This window comes from Mercenaria mercenaria, unplaced genomic scaffold (assembly GCF_021730395.1).
Source record: "Mercenaria mercenaria strain notata unplaced genomic scaffold, MADL_Memer_1 contig_3024, whole genome shotgun sequence".
In the NCBI taxonomy this organism is placed as follows: domain Eukaryota; kingdom Metazoa; phylum Mollusca; class Bivalvia; order Venerida; family Veneridae; genus Mercenaria; species Mercenaria mercenaria.
Window position 1 is genome coordinate 37251 of NW_026461126.1, and position 16163 is coordinate 53413.

The 16163-nt window shown below is 33.6% G+C and overlaps 1 protein-coding gene across 1 annotated transcript in view; it reads right to left on the reverse strand.

Annotated features, from left to right (window-relative positions):
- Nucleotides 1-16163, reverse strand: part of LOC128552679 (receptor-type tyrosine-protein phosphatase U-like) — a gene marked incomplete at its 3' end in the record, with an annotated part of 61280 nt that overhangs the window by 35215 nt on the left and 9902 nt on the right. The window contains exons 6-8 of the mRNA XM_053533722.1: nt 15010-15158; nt 7926-8061; nt 7581-7709 (exon numbers count right to left, since the gene is read on the reverse strand). Of these exons, the coding sequence (XP_053389697.1) occupies nt 7581-7709; nt 7926-8061; nt 15010-15158 (414 nt within the window). The remainder of the gene's footprint in view (nt 1-7580; nt 7710-7925; nt 8062-15009; nt 15159-16163) is intronic.

Here is a 16163-nt window from a genome sequence, read left to right on the forward strand (position 1 = left end):
AGGGTTTCCTTTTCAGGTCTCATATTTTCAAAACGGGGAGGGCAACTGATCTCGCGGCTTCAGTGCTTCCTGTTGAATCAATGAGAATGGATCGCTGGTCTTCTGATTCATATAAAGTCTACATCAGATCTTAGTACATTTCGTTTTTATAAACTTACTAATTAATCCGCCGCACACTTGATCAAGGTTTAAATAGCGTTAGTATTTTGCAACGTACTTTTATTAAATTTATCTTCTTTACATACGTGTGGATATTGGTTCGATCCTATACTGCGCAGGACTTCGAGCCAGAGCTACTGGAAAGCCAAACCTCCGCTTGCCAGTTAAGACCATTGCCTGGCGGGCGGTTAAAGGCCTGCGCTGGCAATCGCTTCGCACTTGTATTGAGGCTTCAGTATTATTAGCTTCTAGTATTGAGGCTTTAGTACTATTAGCTTCTCCACCAAATGTCCTCGTAATCAACCTTGTAGGAAAGGAAACGATTTGACTTCTCGATCAATTTTACAGATCAGAAACGTTATTGAGAGAGAAAGGAGAATTAATCGTTGGGGTCGACACTTGATTAGTTGTAAGGGTCGTAACGACTCTCTATCACACGACATTGATGTTGAGACTAAATTTTGGCTACGTGACGGGGTCCACCTCAATGACGTAGGATTAGAGTTCTATCTGGATGGCTTAAGGAATATACTGCTAGAAACGTAAGTTAAAATATGTGGTTACAGTAAACATTCAAGAACATATATAAACATTTTGTTCGACAAAACTGATGTTTAATCATTCAATATGTTACAATATCATATGTCCATTTAGTAATGATTTACTGCATTTTGGTTTCTACGCAGAATTTTGGGGGATAAATTAGTGAAAAAATATTGTGGCGGAAAATTCTGTCAGTTGAGGGTCGAGAAAGCCAGTCTTACAAAACGCGCCGTTATTAATGCTCAAATTTAGTATTTTTGCAGTAATCATAACGGTCGTGCTAAGTGATAGTCGTTGGGGCTCTGGCTTCATTCCCGTCGGTCATGGAGCAAAGGCGGCTGGTTTCCTTTATTGTTACTGTATGTAGTCGGATTGACTTAATCGAGTAATCTGTTGCGTTTACTCAGTTTCCATGTTGCGTTTGTAGGTTTTGCCCATAGGGTGCTGGTAATCATAGCTTGCTTGTACTGTTACGCTTTTTGACGTTTCTTGGTTTTGTACTTAGGCGTCGCCTTATTCGTAACAGTATTGCAATTTGCTAAATGAATTCGCAACAATATTCGCTTTTAGCTTAGTTAATTGCCGGTAGTTCGTTGTAGGCTTGTTCTTTCCGACTGATAGGATTTCTCTTCAGTTGACAGTTGCATCGGCATTCCCTGCCACCTGTTAAGTGGCCAATATCTTCCATACTTCTTTTAATAATAATGACAGCTTACTACTAAGTATTCATAAATATGACTATATAATTTGTAATGTTATCTAATCTTGGCTAATAAAGGCCGTAATAAATTATTAAAATTACAGAATTTTGGTTTTGTGTTGTGTCAAGTTCTGACACAAAGGTATCACTTTATCAGCGTCTGCCCGTCAGTGCGCTCGTTCATATAAAGATCTGCCGTCAGTGTCTGGAAAAAATTAAAGCGTCACGGGTTATGCTGTCGTCGTGGCGGCAACGTCCAATTAAACATCAAATACTGCCAGTGTCTGTTGTCCATTTGTCATGCGCTTCTCGTCCGGTTTTCAGAATGATAAAATAATACAAACTATTTTATTTATAAAAAAAAATCCTTTATTTTTCTCAGAATATCCGTTTCTGATGCGTTACTATGCATTTGGTTATCCTCGGGACGTATCGTAATGCAAACGTCTGGTTCCAATCAAGCAAACTATACCTTATCGTCTAACACCGCCTAGCCGAGAATCAATCTTAAGTTATATAAATGCCATGAAATCCGTGCAACTACCATTTGGTTCAATACCGTTTAGCTGAACTCAACGAATTTAGCTTACGAACACGACTTTGCAATTTCTTGATTCTACTATTCAACAACTAGAACTATTGTTCAATTTTCAGTTTTAACAGATAAAACAAAGCATGATCTTCACAAGAACGTTTGAAAACTAAAATAAAAAGTCCATAACAGTATTACATCGAGTATGTACATGTTTTTACTCGAAAAATGATAAGTTGAGTACAATAAGCCACTTAAGTTTTGTCAGGCGTGATAAACATCGTTTAAAAAATTCTTGTATTTTAAGTTAACACTAATATCTTAATTCTCGGGTGCGGAACTAATTCTTACAAATTTGATTAAGGGCTCTCAGCACCAATTCCAGATGGTTTCAACCTCGAGTTTAGATGTTTTAGTTGTGTTATAAAATTAAAAACGCAAGAAATAGTTTAAACAAACTCAAACTTATCATAAATTGCTGTACCTCGTAGAAAATGATATAATTTTGTGATTTTATTTTTTGAGACCCTGAATGCCAGGGACAAACCTAATTCGTAATTAACTTGTGCTATGATCCAGTATACACGGGAACACCTCATTCAAATGATGTTAGTTTTACTTTGAATATACCGATTTTTATTATTTATATGGAGTTATGTTCCCAATAAATTGCTCTTAGACTATAATGTGATGAAACTAAGCAGCGACTACGGAACTACATACGGAGTAACATTACATATTCTACGCCCCTCGTACATAAAAATAAACCTAAAATTCTATATATAAACGGGACATAATTCATGATAAACTGCTACCAGTGTTTTAAATCTTGTTTCATAAGACGTGGATGATGATGTGAAACAACTTTTTTAAGTTTGAATCAAATCCTTTCTGAAATAACAGAGATATAGTGAAACTACATCAAAATTCTATGTAAAAAGGGACATAATTCATGAAAAAATGATGTAAGAGCTGCAGTACATGTGTCATGTGATGTGGGTGATAATGTGGAACAAATGTTTTAAGTTTGGATCAAATCGGTTCAGTTAATATTCAGATAGAATGGAAGTGCACCAAAGCTTTGACCAGAAACTCCAAATAAAATGTGGATATAATTCATAAAATACTGTTGCCAAATGATGTCGGTCATGATGTGGAACAAATATCTTAAATTTAAATCAAATCCATTTAGTAATTACTGAGATAAAATGGAAGTGTTCCAAAACTTTGACTAGACATTCTAAGTCAGAGTGGGAGATGATTCATAAAATACTGGTGCCAAATGATGTGGGCGATAATGAGGAACAACTGCTTTAATTTTGTGAGAAATTCAAAAAAAAAATATAAGTGTATTAAAGCTTTATTTAAGGTGTGGACGCGGAAGGACGCCGACAACAGATAGAGTAAGACAGATCTACATATACTCGCTAAATATATCCCTTCTTCTTGTAATCACGCTCCCTGTGAATTTGCTGCCTCTTTCCTTTTACTACAAGTAAGTTATAATGCTTATCATAACTATTACCACTGGCCGTCCTTAGGCATTGCCCAACTGCTGTCTTTTCCTATGTGTGTCACGGTATAGGACTTGAATATTTAAACGTGCGTGCTTGCGTGCATGTGCGCGTGTGTGTGTTGGTGTGCGCGCGCGCACCCGTGATGCAAGGGCGTTGCTTTCTTACTTGTCTGTTTGTTATGTTTGTATGTTAGTTGTATGCGTGATTGCCGTTAGTACAATGTGGTTTACGTTAAAGAAACGTGGATGTCCTTGTTGAATGTTCATCCTTGTTCCACTTTTTCCCAACACCGACCCTCTAATCTAGCAGTCAACACCTACCCCCATTATTCTGCATTTTGCATATATTTAAAACGTATTTGATGTTAGAGTTTTGAAGCAACCCGTCTACAATACTTTTCCGTTAGAGCTTCTATTTGTTTAGGACCTACTTTGCGATACATGGCTTTATGGCTGCGTTTGGGGTGTCCTGTGCTTCTGGGAAATCTACCCTTACGGTAAGTTACCTTTTGTCTACTAAAAGTAAATAGAAATCGAGGAAGAAAAAAATATGCAGTTTCGTAAGATCTTTACATGTTAGTTGCCAGCCAACAGCTTACTCTTAAGCAATATTTATAATCATAGCTTGAAATTAGATACTTCGCAACTATTGCAAATTGTAGAATATTAAAACTGTTATGTAAATTTAAAGTTATAATACTGGCCAGATAAGATTACGTAGCGAATGTAATAGGAAAGTCATTTTTTTCTACAGCAACGCATAAAAAGTCCGTTCACGAAGACAATGGCTGGATAAGTTTACTTGTAAATTGATAGATTCCACCGATGGAGACGGATACAAAATGTTACTTTCGGTTTCAGTGTCACAACTGCGATCATTCGGATAAGTCCGTACCTACGTTAAAGGAAATGGCTAATAGTATGGTCCCGTATCAATAGTGTGGCTATTCGTACGGAAGTTTTGTATTACAGTGTACTGAAGTCATTCAACTGATTTATTTTTCACCGATTTCTTTACTTTTCTTTAGATTTCATTCGCACATAAACAGGAAGTGATTTCAAATGTAGAAAAATGGCTAATTTTATGTCTACGTACAATGTTGTTGTCATCGTATGACATTTATGGAATAAGTGTGAATAATTAAAATGTCATCTATAGAAGTTCACGTCATGTTTGAATATCATGTAATATGCTTATTTTTTCCTTCATATTTCAGTTGATAAGATTAAAACTAATTATTGCAATATTAAGAGACTCTCTCTCTCTCTCTCTCTCTCTCTCTCTCTCTCTCTCTAAAAGCTAGAGACGCTGCTAAATACCTGAGCGTCAAACTAAGTAAATATCTCATTTGGTCAACACATATTGATAGCATCACATCCAAGGCAAATAATTCACTTAGGTTCATCAGAAGGAATGTAAGAAAAACAAAGGAAAGTAAAAGAAACCGCTTACAACTTAAATACTGCTCCTCTATAAACATGGGACTACAATTTACATGTCTTCACTTCGTACCGGCAGTGTTCCACAAGATTGGAGGACGGCTATCATTGTCCCTGTATACAAAAAGGGCCCACGAAGCAAAGCCAGCAATCACAAAATCATCTAGATAATAAAATTTGCTTAATTCCTTCAAACATGGCTTCCGCTCAAAGCACAGTTGTGAATCTCAGTAATTAAATTCAAGTCAAGAATTTTTTTATTACCCTGAAGCTAGTAAAAAGACAGACCTAATAGTTATGGACTTTAGCAAAGCGTTTGACAAAGTCAGATTTAGACAAACTATCAGTTTGAGATCACAAACAAGGCAAACAAAACCCTAAAATACTAGTATATGAAAAGAAATGATCAAACAAATATTAAAGGTAAAAATTAAGAAACTCCGTATAAAACATATGTTAAGTATAAGAATATTGTGCAACTGTTCGGCATTCATGGCAACAATCTCTTACATATGAAGTTGAAAGAGTACGAAAGGCTGCCGCCAGTAATATTCAAATCAACTATGACTGTAGATGATTTGTTTGTTTGTTTATTTTGGGTTTAACGCCATTTTCAACAGTATTTCAGTCATGTAACGGCGGGCAGTTAACCTAACCAGTGTTCCTGGATTCTGTACCAGTACAAACCAAACCTGTTCTCCGCAAGTAACTGCCAATTTCCCCACATGAATTATCAGAGGTGAAGGACTAATGATTGCAGACACAATGTCGTTTATCAAATAGTCACGCCCCGCCCGAGGATCGAACTCACGCCCCGCGATCCGTAGACAGGAATGTTAATTGTACTTGAATGACAAACGTAAGAAACAAGGAGAAATTTCACACTCCTATTTTTTGTATGAAATCCATCATTCCATTTTTTGTAGATCACCAGTACCGGCTAGACTCTAAGGATCGTGACTTTTATATTCCCTCCTCTCGCACCCATTATCACAAGAACTCATTTTTTCCAAGAACAATTAGACTCTGGAACAACCTACCACATCAGGATAAATCTAGTGCTACTCTTAATGAGTTCAGGAGTGGCCTAGATTACTGATGTTCAAACCTGAAATATATGTTTTATCATCTTTTAACCTGTAACTTGTTATATAATAGTGCTGATTTTAATATTGCACATTAATTTGTGTTTTCAATAAAAGCTTAATCATCAAAGTGTCAACAAGAGAGTCTCCTCTCAGTCACAGTCAGTCATTAACTGAGGGAACTATGTAGTTCTGGCTACCATAACTTAACTGACGCTGTTTTTATTTTTCTATTTTCTGATGGTCGCATCCATTAAGTTATGACAAAACCCCATCTGTATAACTAACCAGTATCAAACCGCAACATCTCGCAAAGCCTCTCGTGAGGAACTCATGATGTCATGCAACAGTTCAGAGCTAGTGGTTATTTTTGAAAATCAGTGTCAAACTTCTACCTATTTAAATATTTAATTTAATCATAAATATAACAATTTTCGATAGAATCCATAAAACAACATATAAGCTCTAAGAAAATGTTAATAACTACCGGTAACGATTCGTTACTGTTTATTGGTTTTTCAAAATGAAGAGTACCCTGATCTGGTGACAACTGCCATGACGGACAAAATATTGCAGACAGGGGTACAAATTATGTGTTCAGATCATGTTGTATGGATTATTTATGCCAGATCAAAAGGAAATGGATTAGAAATATTGTAAAATAAAAGGTGAGGCCATTGCATTTGATGAAATTATAACGTAAAAGACTTCTGGCAAGATTCCTGATTAGGTTTCAGTACGTACGGGATTCGTTTGAGCTCAGAGATCCATAACAGCATATAAACATCTATGAGCTGATTGTTTTAGCTAGGGACTACTGTGCAGATGTAGACAAATTAATTGTTCGTACGCGACTGTAAAACGAGCCACGCTAAATGGTTGTTCGTACGGGACCGTACAAAGAGCCACGCTAAATCTATTTAAAGAAACACAACAACAACATGTCTAGCACATTCGTATCGCATTTTCTGGTAAATTGCCTTTCCTTGTATTGAACAACAGGTTAATTTGATAATATTAATGTATTGTTTGTAGAAATGGCACAGAAAAGCAAAATATTTGTAAATTTCTGCATTTATCCGCCGTCTTTACACAAAATCCTATCACGACTAATCAGCCATTGTTGTTGTCGACGTATTTAAATATTTGTCACGTGACACTGTCTTCGTTGGTTTATGGAATTCGGCGAAGCCTGTTGAGTAATTAACGACCAGCTGGTCATTAAATATTTATGGTTTTATATCCATTCTTATCTCAACAATATTTGGCCATCCAAGTCTAACTAACAGGCGAATTTGTTCATTAGACTGTTTTCTACAAATCTATAAAGTTGTTTGCTTTATTTTAACGGTGATTTAAAACAGGTTTATAACATTAAAATGTACGAAAATTTGAATACATATACTATAAAGATAATAGAAATAAGACATATGTATTAGTTTTCAGTTTTTTCATCTCCTTCAATATCTCTAGAGCGGTGACTGATTTGTGTGTTCAACTTGAAGCAAAGTTAACACTATCGTATTAGGAATGGTGAACTCGAGTAAAATAAAGATATACAGCCATTCAGTGTGATGGTCATTAATTCTAAAAAGTTGAACAAACCTGAAACATCATACTGTACATATTGTTATTTGTTGCGTCGACATACTCATTGAATGTTTCTACAGGTACTGTTTCACAGTCGAAGGCCAGTGCGTTTACTAACGCTTTGTATATGTACATGTACTGTTCCTAGAATCAAAAATATGAAAAAATGACTGTACAATAGAATTACAATAACCAAAGTATAAAAATAGCCATGACTATGCTTCTACCTTTCTGTCTACATGACTTTGTTTCGGATGAGAATTACATTAGTACAGAAATATGAGTTTCTATACATTACACAAGAAGCACTAACTTGTAATTCATAAGAACGGATTTTGAATATAAAACGTTCATACTCACAAATGTTTGGACCATTTTAACCCTTTGTTCTCTCATGTTGTCGACACATTCAAATACATTAAGCGAACCTTTGTCTTGTCCCTCTTCTATCAGTCTGTCAAGCGCTATTAATGTTCCAGTGCGGCCAATTCCTGCACTGAAATTATAGGAAGTCAATATCTTATATTCAAAACAGGGATTCATAGACTTTTGACATTCAAACATTCATAGTTCATGAAATTAAACTTAAAGCATTTGTCTTACATCTTGCCAAGCTGTGACATAAAAAGCTGGAGCTCTAACTGTATAAATTGTTATTTTTATTACTTTGTGTATGTGATGTGTTTGGTGTACTGACATCCTGGATTGCCTTTATTTTCATTTGTTTTTCACATGCTTGCAGACTTGGTAATAATTTTCATTAAGTAATAAATAACTTGGGTTTAGAAGAGAGTGTTGTTTTAATCAAACACGCTTCTGAATCAATGATTTTGATTTTTCAAGTTTGTGGAAGTCTCTGTTTTCAACTTTCCTTTCTGCGGCCTTCAGTTATATATTTTGTTTTGTAAATTCGATGCGTTATTTTCTCCCAATGAGATATCCATATTTGTTTCATTATGATAACGCAAATATATAAAGTATATTACTTGGTGCAATAAGTACATGTGCTGTTTCTGCTATGCATTTTCTTTACAGAATCAAGAGATAGGTAGACTAAGTACAGTTTAAAGCATTTGACATTGTTCATTTGATGTTCTCAATGCTAGTAGAGATTCCATATTTTAACATCGATCGTACTGACACTCAGCTTAAGTCTTATATTTATTTATTTTGATACACACTATCTAATAAGCAGTTGAAACTTGAACTTTCTTATCTCAAAATTATTAAACATTTTAAGTCTAATTCGACGTACAGCGACTCCGACTGAACCCAAATGAACTTGAAGTTCTGTCAGACCAAATTCAATGTAATTATGTGTATTGAAGGATAACCGATTATCTTGCTTTTACATAGAGTCGTGATCAAGTGTTGTAAGCAACGTAGCAAGGAAAACTCTATTCTTACTCAATAATTGCCAATAAACTAATTTTCTTGAAGATCATGCAAAATAAAGAAAGTCCTGTTTTCACTATGTCGAATTATGACCCAGTAAATTTAGAATCTAGGAGGAATTCCTCAAGTTCTTTAACCCTAAAAAAACTAGGTGTTTGTACATATTTTGTAAAATGTGTAAAATACTAGAAAGTATCTTTTTTTACCAGTAAATTTTACTATAAAAAGAAATAAATATTCCATGCAAAACTGGTGTTTCCAAATATTTATTTGATACTTGCATGATCTAGATTTTCTAATACAAGAAAAATGATATCAATGGAGCAAAATATATGTTTATATTTTGCATTTGATCTTGAAATATGCACATGTCTCTGTAGTAAAGCATATATGTTTGTTTAAAGAGGCGGTTCAAAGATTGGCTAAAGTACATAATTTAGGGTATTTCGTTTTACATGTATTACCTCCTCTTGATGCTCTTTTTAAGGAAAGCTCAAAGCGCTTAACTAAGTTACTTCCTCGATTCTCTTGACATGAGCTTTTTACTCGGGTTTTGCAAGGTTTTAACATATAGACACAATAGTTTTATGCTAAAGAGGCATCAATATCTCTGATCAAATTAAACACACGTTTGAAATCTGCTGATTAGCGATATTGTTTTGGAAAACGTCTTAGGCAGAAACAGAAGTCAAACCTGTCGGTTCACAATCTGTCGATATCTTGAAAAGTAAAGTGTCTACTTACTGAAGGTTAAGCATTAAATGATATCACTATAAGGAATAACGTTAAGACGCAGAATACTTGCATTGAAAATTCAGTTATGTAGGGTATTCCCTTCATTAAACAAAGGTTATTTTCTTGCACATCGGACAGACATTCATGTCTTTTTCACCAAGATAACATGTGCTGTTAATGACAACTAAAGATCTAGTTATGCAATTAATTTAAATAACAAACTGTAAAAAAAAAACAGATAAAGAAATTATTATGTATAAAACAAAATAAATATTTTTCATTAAATCATTTGTTTGCAACATTAAAGTCTGAAAAGATTCCCGATTATAGCAGAGCACATGAGACAGAAACTTTAAGTGGTCAATGTTTGTAACTATTCGTGTATCTGCCGAAAGTAATGAGCATTTTAGTTTGCTTCAGATAAAAAAAGTCTTATGATTTGTGTTCTCGGTATTTCAGTCTAATTGATCAGAAACAAAATATACATATTTTATTACTATATCATTAAATGTATAGTCTATACATTTCTAATCGATACATTGTTCTCTATTCATCGTCTGGCTTGTGGTCAATGGTTCTATGCAGTGACATGTTGCCACAAATAGAATGACTGGACTGGAGAACCTTCGTTCCCCATCCTTTCATCCTCAGTCTTAGTCAAATTAAACGAATTTAATTTGTCTTTCTGTCATTTCTCTATTTTTGTCAGTGACAAATAAGATTATCATGGACTACTTAAGAGGTTTTCTACAACCTGCAAATGTGTAGTCTATTACATAGCTTTCAATGTATGAGATTCTTTGACTATTTTACATGTATGTAAAAACATCTATTAATCTTCAGAAGTTCAGTAAAATTGTCGTAAGTGGATCTGGTTTCATTTAAGGACATACAACAAATATTACAGCAAAGTTTACGTCTTCTGTATTAAAAAACGTTATGAAATAATTAGGAGATATGCTGTTAAAATTTCAGTTTTTATTTACTAAGTATTTACAAAATTTGGATTGGAATATGCATGATCGGGGTTTTGTGAATAAACTTACTGTAAATCCGGTATTATTCGCGGGGTTTTAATTTTCGCTATTTTTCGCGAATCGGGTGCATCGCGAATTCATTAATCCGCGTAAATTCTTTTTCATAACATACAGACATATTAAAAATAGGTCAAGTTCAACAATAAATACTAGTCGCCTGTACACGATGTTTATTGAATGAACTTTAATTCAATATAATTATCATGAATGAATAAGTATAACAAAAATCCTCAAAACTACATTCCATGTAAATATACTGCTTTAAAGACAGAATTAACACTAAGGTCTAGTGTTTGGCGTTTTAAATTACATGCAGCTGGCAGGGATACATAAAACATGATAACTTTGGGTCTTTTTAAAGTGTTACGAAGGGCATCTCCTTAATGCACTTTGTATGTATCAAACAAGCAGAGCGCGTGTTGCCTTAGGGGATGATCAATATCATCCTTTTTTTTGTTGTTGACAAACCTGAATTTTTACACATTTTGTTTAGATAACAATAGGGATTAGATGACAATTCATCACACCATTGTTACATTTTTTATGAAATGACTGTAACAAACTTTGAACATTTTATCAGCCATTAAATGTAATAAGAATAATGCCCGTAAATTGAATAAAGGATAATAGGCACTTTTCAGTCAATTTAAGTTAAACAAAAGCAATGTGTGTGCATAACGTACGGACCATGTATCTAAAGAGTCGTTGGTGTGCATAAATTCAGTAGGTACGGAAACAATGTGCATTAATGCAATCACGACTTCCGGAATTGGAAATTCGCTAATGTAAGACAACGAACCTTCGCGAATTTGAATTTCTGACCTTCCCGTCGTGAATTCATGAATCCGCGAAATAATTTATGGTACGGGAATTCGCGAAATAAAGATCACGTGGATATAAAGGGATTTACAGTATTCAAGTCTTCTGTCTACATTATCTATATCTGTCCTTAAGATAGGATAGCTTGTCACTGTCTTGATGTTTTGACAGAACCATGTATATTAGAAGTTTTAACTAGCAAATTAAAGACTTGCCTAGTCGGTATATCATTTGATTTCATTCGAATGTTAAAGAAAAAGTGTGTCTTTGGAAAAAAATATCATCATATTCTAAAATATTCATCAGACAATTTCTGAATGGAAATGGCTGGGGTACTTTGATTTTTAAAAGTCAATGTCTGAATATTGTAATTGTGTTATATAATTAAGTGTTAAGTATATGTCAATTTCCCTAAGGCAACTTTTGCTTATTAACATAGTTTTGAGACATCATTAATATTTTGTATATTCCTATAGTATTCAGGAGTGTTCTAACACAAAACTGATAAAACGGGTTTGACAATGTTTTTAAAGTCTCGATTGTTTTTGTTTATCCAGAATCTTCTTTTTTACTGATGTAGATACTAAAAGGTTCGGGAACCTTCCCTGATACCTTATATAGGGAGACGTGTATTGTCAGTGTAGAACTTAGAGCTGTAGGTCTTATTAAAAACGTTCCTGTGTTTCTTGGAAACAAAATGTTACCAGTTTGGATGTTTAACATTTAAAGGATATACATTGAAAGTGTGGATGTTGAAAAAAAAGAGTTATCTTTGAAGAAAGGATTTTTACATTACACTAAATTCAATTTTGAACTGTTGTGAAATGTTGTGGAATTTCCACTGATTGGATTTTAATTTGACATTGGCAGGATTTTGGACTATATTTTACACACAAGATTGAATTTAAAGGCTTTTTGACAGTTTTAATGTATTTAAATTATAACTTCGTTATAAATAAAATTTTGTTATTGTTGATAGTTGCTGGCTTGTTTTTCTGTTACTCTTATTTACTGTAACAAGATATTGTTATTCATTCACGTAACAAAAGGTAATGCAAATGGGTAATAAAAATGTACATTTAATCATTGAAAGTACTTAAACCTGCCTAGATTGTTATCACATGAACATACTGTTTTGTTTTAGCTGAAAAACAGCCTTAATCAGTTCCTACATATTTTCAATGTATATTTCTATATATCTGAAGATATATTTTCTCATTCTTGAATAAATACTGTTATATGTTAATACTCTTAATTATATCTAAAGAGTAGAAAATCAATGGGCATAACTTACATGATTACTACCATTTGTTTCTATGGCAACAAAGTTCCATAGGTGAAAGGTCGCTTTCTTTACACAAGCACGCATGGAAATATTAGTTTTCATCAAAAATATATTTAAGGTATATGGCTTTACAATAACTTCAACTAATGTCCGTTTCAAATTATAAATGATCGTTGTAATCATAGCAACATGAAAACGATTTTTTTTCAGATAAAACTTTAGCTTAATAATACGGAAAGGGCCAGTAGCAGCTACTTATAAGTACTTACCATTGGTTTTGGACTCCAAATAGGTTGACATAAAAAAGTGAACTATATGTAAGGCTATTAAGAATTAACCATGTCAATTTTCAAAGTTCAAAATGCATTTTAAAAGACTCAAATATGATTGACCAGCCACTTTTTTTTAACAACTGAAATAAATATCACTGTCCTGCTGACTCTTTACAAGTATATTCAGATGTGTGCACCTTTCTCTGTAATAATATATATTTAGACGAATGTTTAAAGATTATCTAAAATCATTTAGGGGTGGGCATTAATAAGATTTTTGCTAATGAAAATATAAAGATATCGAAAAACAATATAATATGATAAAAATATAACTCAAGTAAGATTGTCTGGCAAAAATTGGAATTTGTGCGCTTTTTCAGATATAAAGACTACAATATGCGAAGAAAATTGTTACATCTTAATAAGATTTTAATATAAGAAATGACAAGTTTTCACAAACAGTAGAATATGCCCGTTACCATGGTAACAAGTGCTGATTCCTATTTTTTTTTCATGCTAATTCTTCATATCTTAGTTGAACACAAAAATGGATGAAATTATGAAGTATTACTAAAACTGTGAGTTTCTGACCTCTTATTTATCTTTATTTATGTTTTTAGTGCTTAGAGAATTGATCTTAATTCTCCCGATAGGTATTTCATACTTCGTGTATAAACTCGTTCTTGTACATATAAAGGAATAATCATGTGAAACTGAGTCTAATTTTGGTTCAAATTACATATTAGAATTCAGGATACCGATTTTTAATTGTATCTAGCGAGTGTACTGAAGCGCTGAGGTCTACTTTTAATGCCCCACATTTACAGACTCCCATGTGAAGATGATCATGCATAATGAACTTGTTTAAAATTTTATGTTGTTTTTTTATAGTATTATGGTCCTTTCTAAATATTACAAAATAGGTCACAGTGGAGAAATGTGCTGGTTCAGCTTCCCGTGCATTTTTAAGGAAAGAATTCAAAGAAGCTCAGATGCACAATCTGATCTGATTATGACCATAAAAAATGGGTTGTGACCATTTTTACGTGACATTAAGCGTTATGGCCATTTGTTAGTTTCACTATATAGGGTAAACATCTTCTTACAGAATTTGAATTTTCTTTGCTGCATAGAAATATTTGAAAATAGAAATGCTGGCAAAGGACACCATACTATTTGCTGTTAAATCTGAATCGAACATAATTCGTATGAAAATGGTCTATACGAAAACAAATCTATTTGGAGGATAGCATAGTATGTTAGAATCCTTATCCTATATACACAATTCTAGTTCTAGTATTTCTTTTTATTCTTTGAGCATCTCTAAGAAAATCGCTTTCTCGTGAATCTACAAAAAAAATCAGTGAATGACAGTTATTAGGACTAAATGATGTCAAACTTGCCTACAATTTTCGTTTCACTGGCAGCTTCATATAGTGATAACATATAATTAATTATAATATAGAATATACTGAATTAACCTTTGGTAAGATATTGCTTTTTTACCAAGACCTAGTGTATATGACTTTTTGAAAGACTATTTTACAATAATCGAGCGCACATATCTTTATGGCAAACTTTATTTTAAGAATATGATATATCAGCAAGATACTTAGAAAAACTGTTTATTAATAAGCTAATATCAGTCGAAAGGCAAAAAACGTAAACTGAAACGCTCTCAACAGCGCTCTGGTGTACCTGATTTCAAAAAAGCAAAAAATGTTTCAATATTCCCATGTCTTTTTCTGGTGTTGGAATTCAAGAAAAGAGCATAATGGAAAAACGTGTTTAAGTTATTGCCTGATCAATATCTATGTCGGTTTAACTTTCTGTTTATCAATGTTTAATCCCGGTTGCTATTTACATGTAAGTTGCCACGAACGTGTGTTAAAACTTGTAACCTGCAATGTACGACGACTGGACCTTCTGAAGTCGTTGGTGTGGCTTTCATTCTTTGTCTGAATTCAATGAGACTTGTCACATCTTCTGGAACCGTTTTGTCGGGCCATGCAGTATAGTGAAGATGAGTTAAGGAACGGCATTCTTCCTCCTTAAAAACAATTAGAAACAAATGAAACAAAGTAATGGTTCTACCGGTCATGTAAGTTTACATTTGATTTGTTAATATTGTATTTGTTTACAGTCAATAATTCACTTACCTTAGTCCAGCCTACTTATATACAAAACTAAATGCTTCTGTGGAGAAAGATCAAGTGAGATACGATACAATCTGCAGAACTATTGACAAGGATATCTTGATGCTGTAAATCCAAGTATGAGGGAGACTTTTTACAGCCGCCATACGGCACGTTGTGATTATTAATAAAATCTGTAAAAAGATCCTTTGGAAGCAAATAATGCAACCAAAGAGAATAATAGCAGACTCGGTTTGATTGAGTCCAGTGATGAGAGGTAATGATATTTGCATCTCCCCTAACGGACCCTAGCACCTCCAACAGAAATAAGGGATTGAAAAAAAATCCTATTCAGTTTGTATAGTTCCAAAATATGTATATCATATCGTGTTTGAAAACCCAGTTTTACAGATTGAAGAACAGGCTTTCAAGGTTTAAAAAATGTCATTTTCAAAAGTATGCTGTACACTTCAAAACATAATGACAAACAAAGTGATCGAAGTGAGTAATTTTGAGTGATTTACATGTAATCAGTGCATATTGATATAATATTACTTTTACAGTTCATACGGATATTGTCTAGATCTTGACTTGCTTCTCTCAAATAGCTTTATTATATACCATTATGTTAACATTCTATGCCGTCATTAAAACAAATGATGACAGAAACAACATATTAAATGTCGTTAGATGAAAATAAGCCCACTTCAAGTTATAGACATACTATTCTATTACATGCCTCGTTTAAAAGCGCTCGCGGTAGATTTTTTCGGACGGATCGATATTTACCCCAACACCGTGCCAGTTTAGTTGTTTTTCATCACCTTAATGTACCCATACCGTACATCCGTATTAGTGAACTATAGTTTTTCTTCGGAGAATGGCGGAAAACTACATCATTCTATGACATCAAAATACTT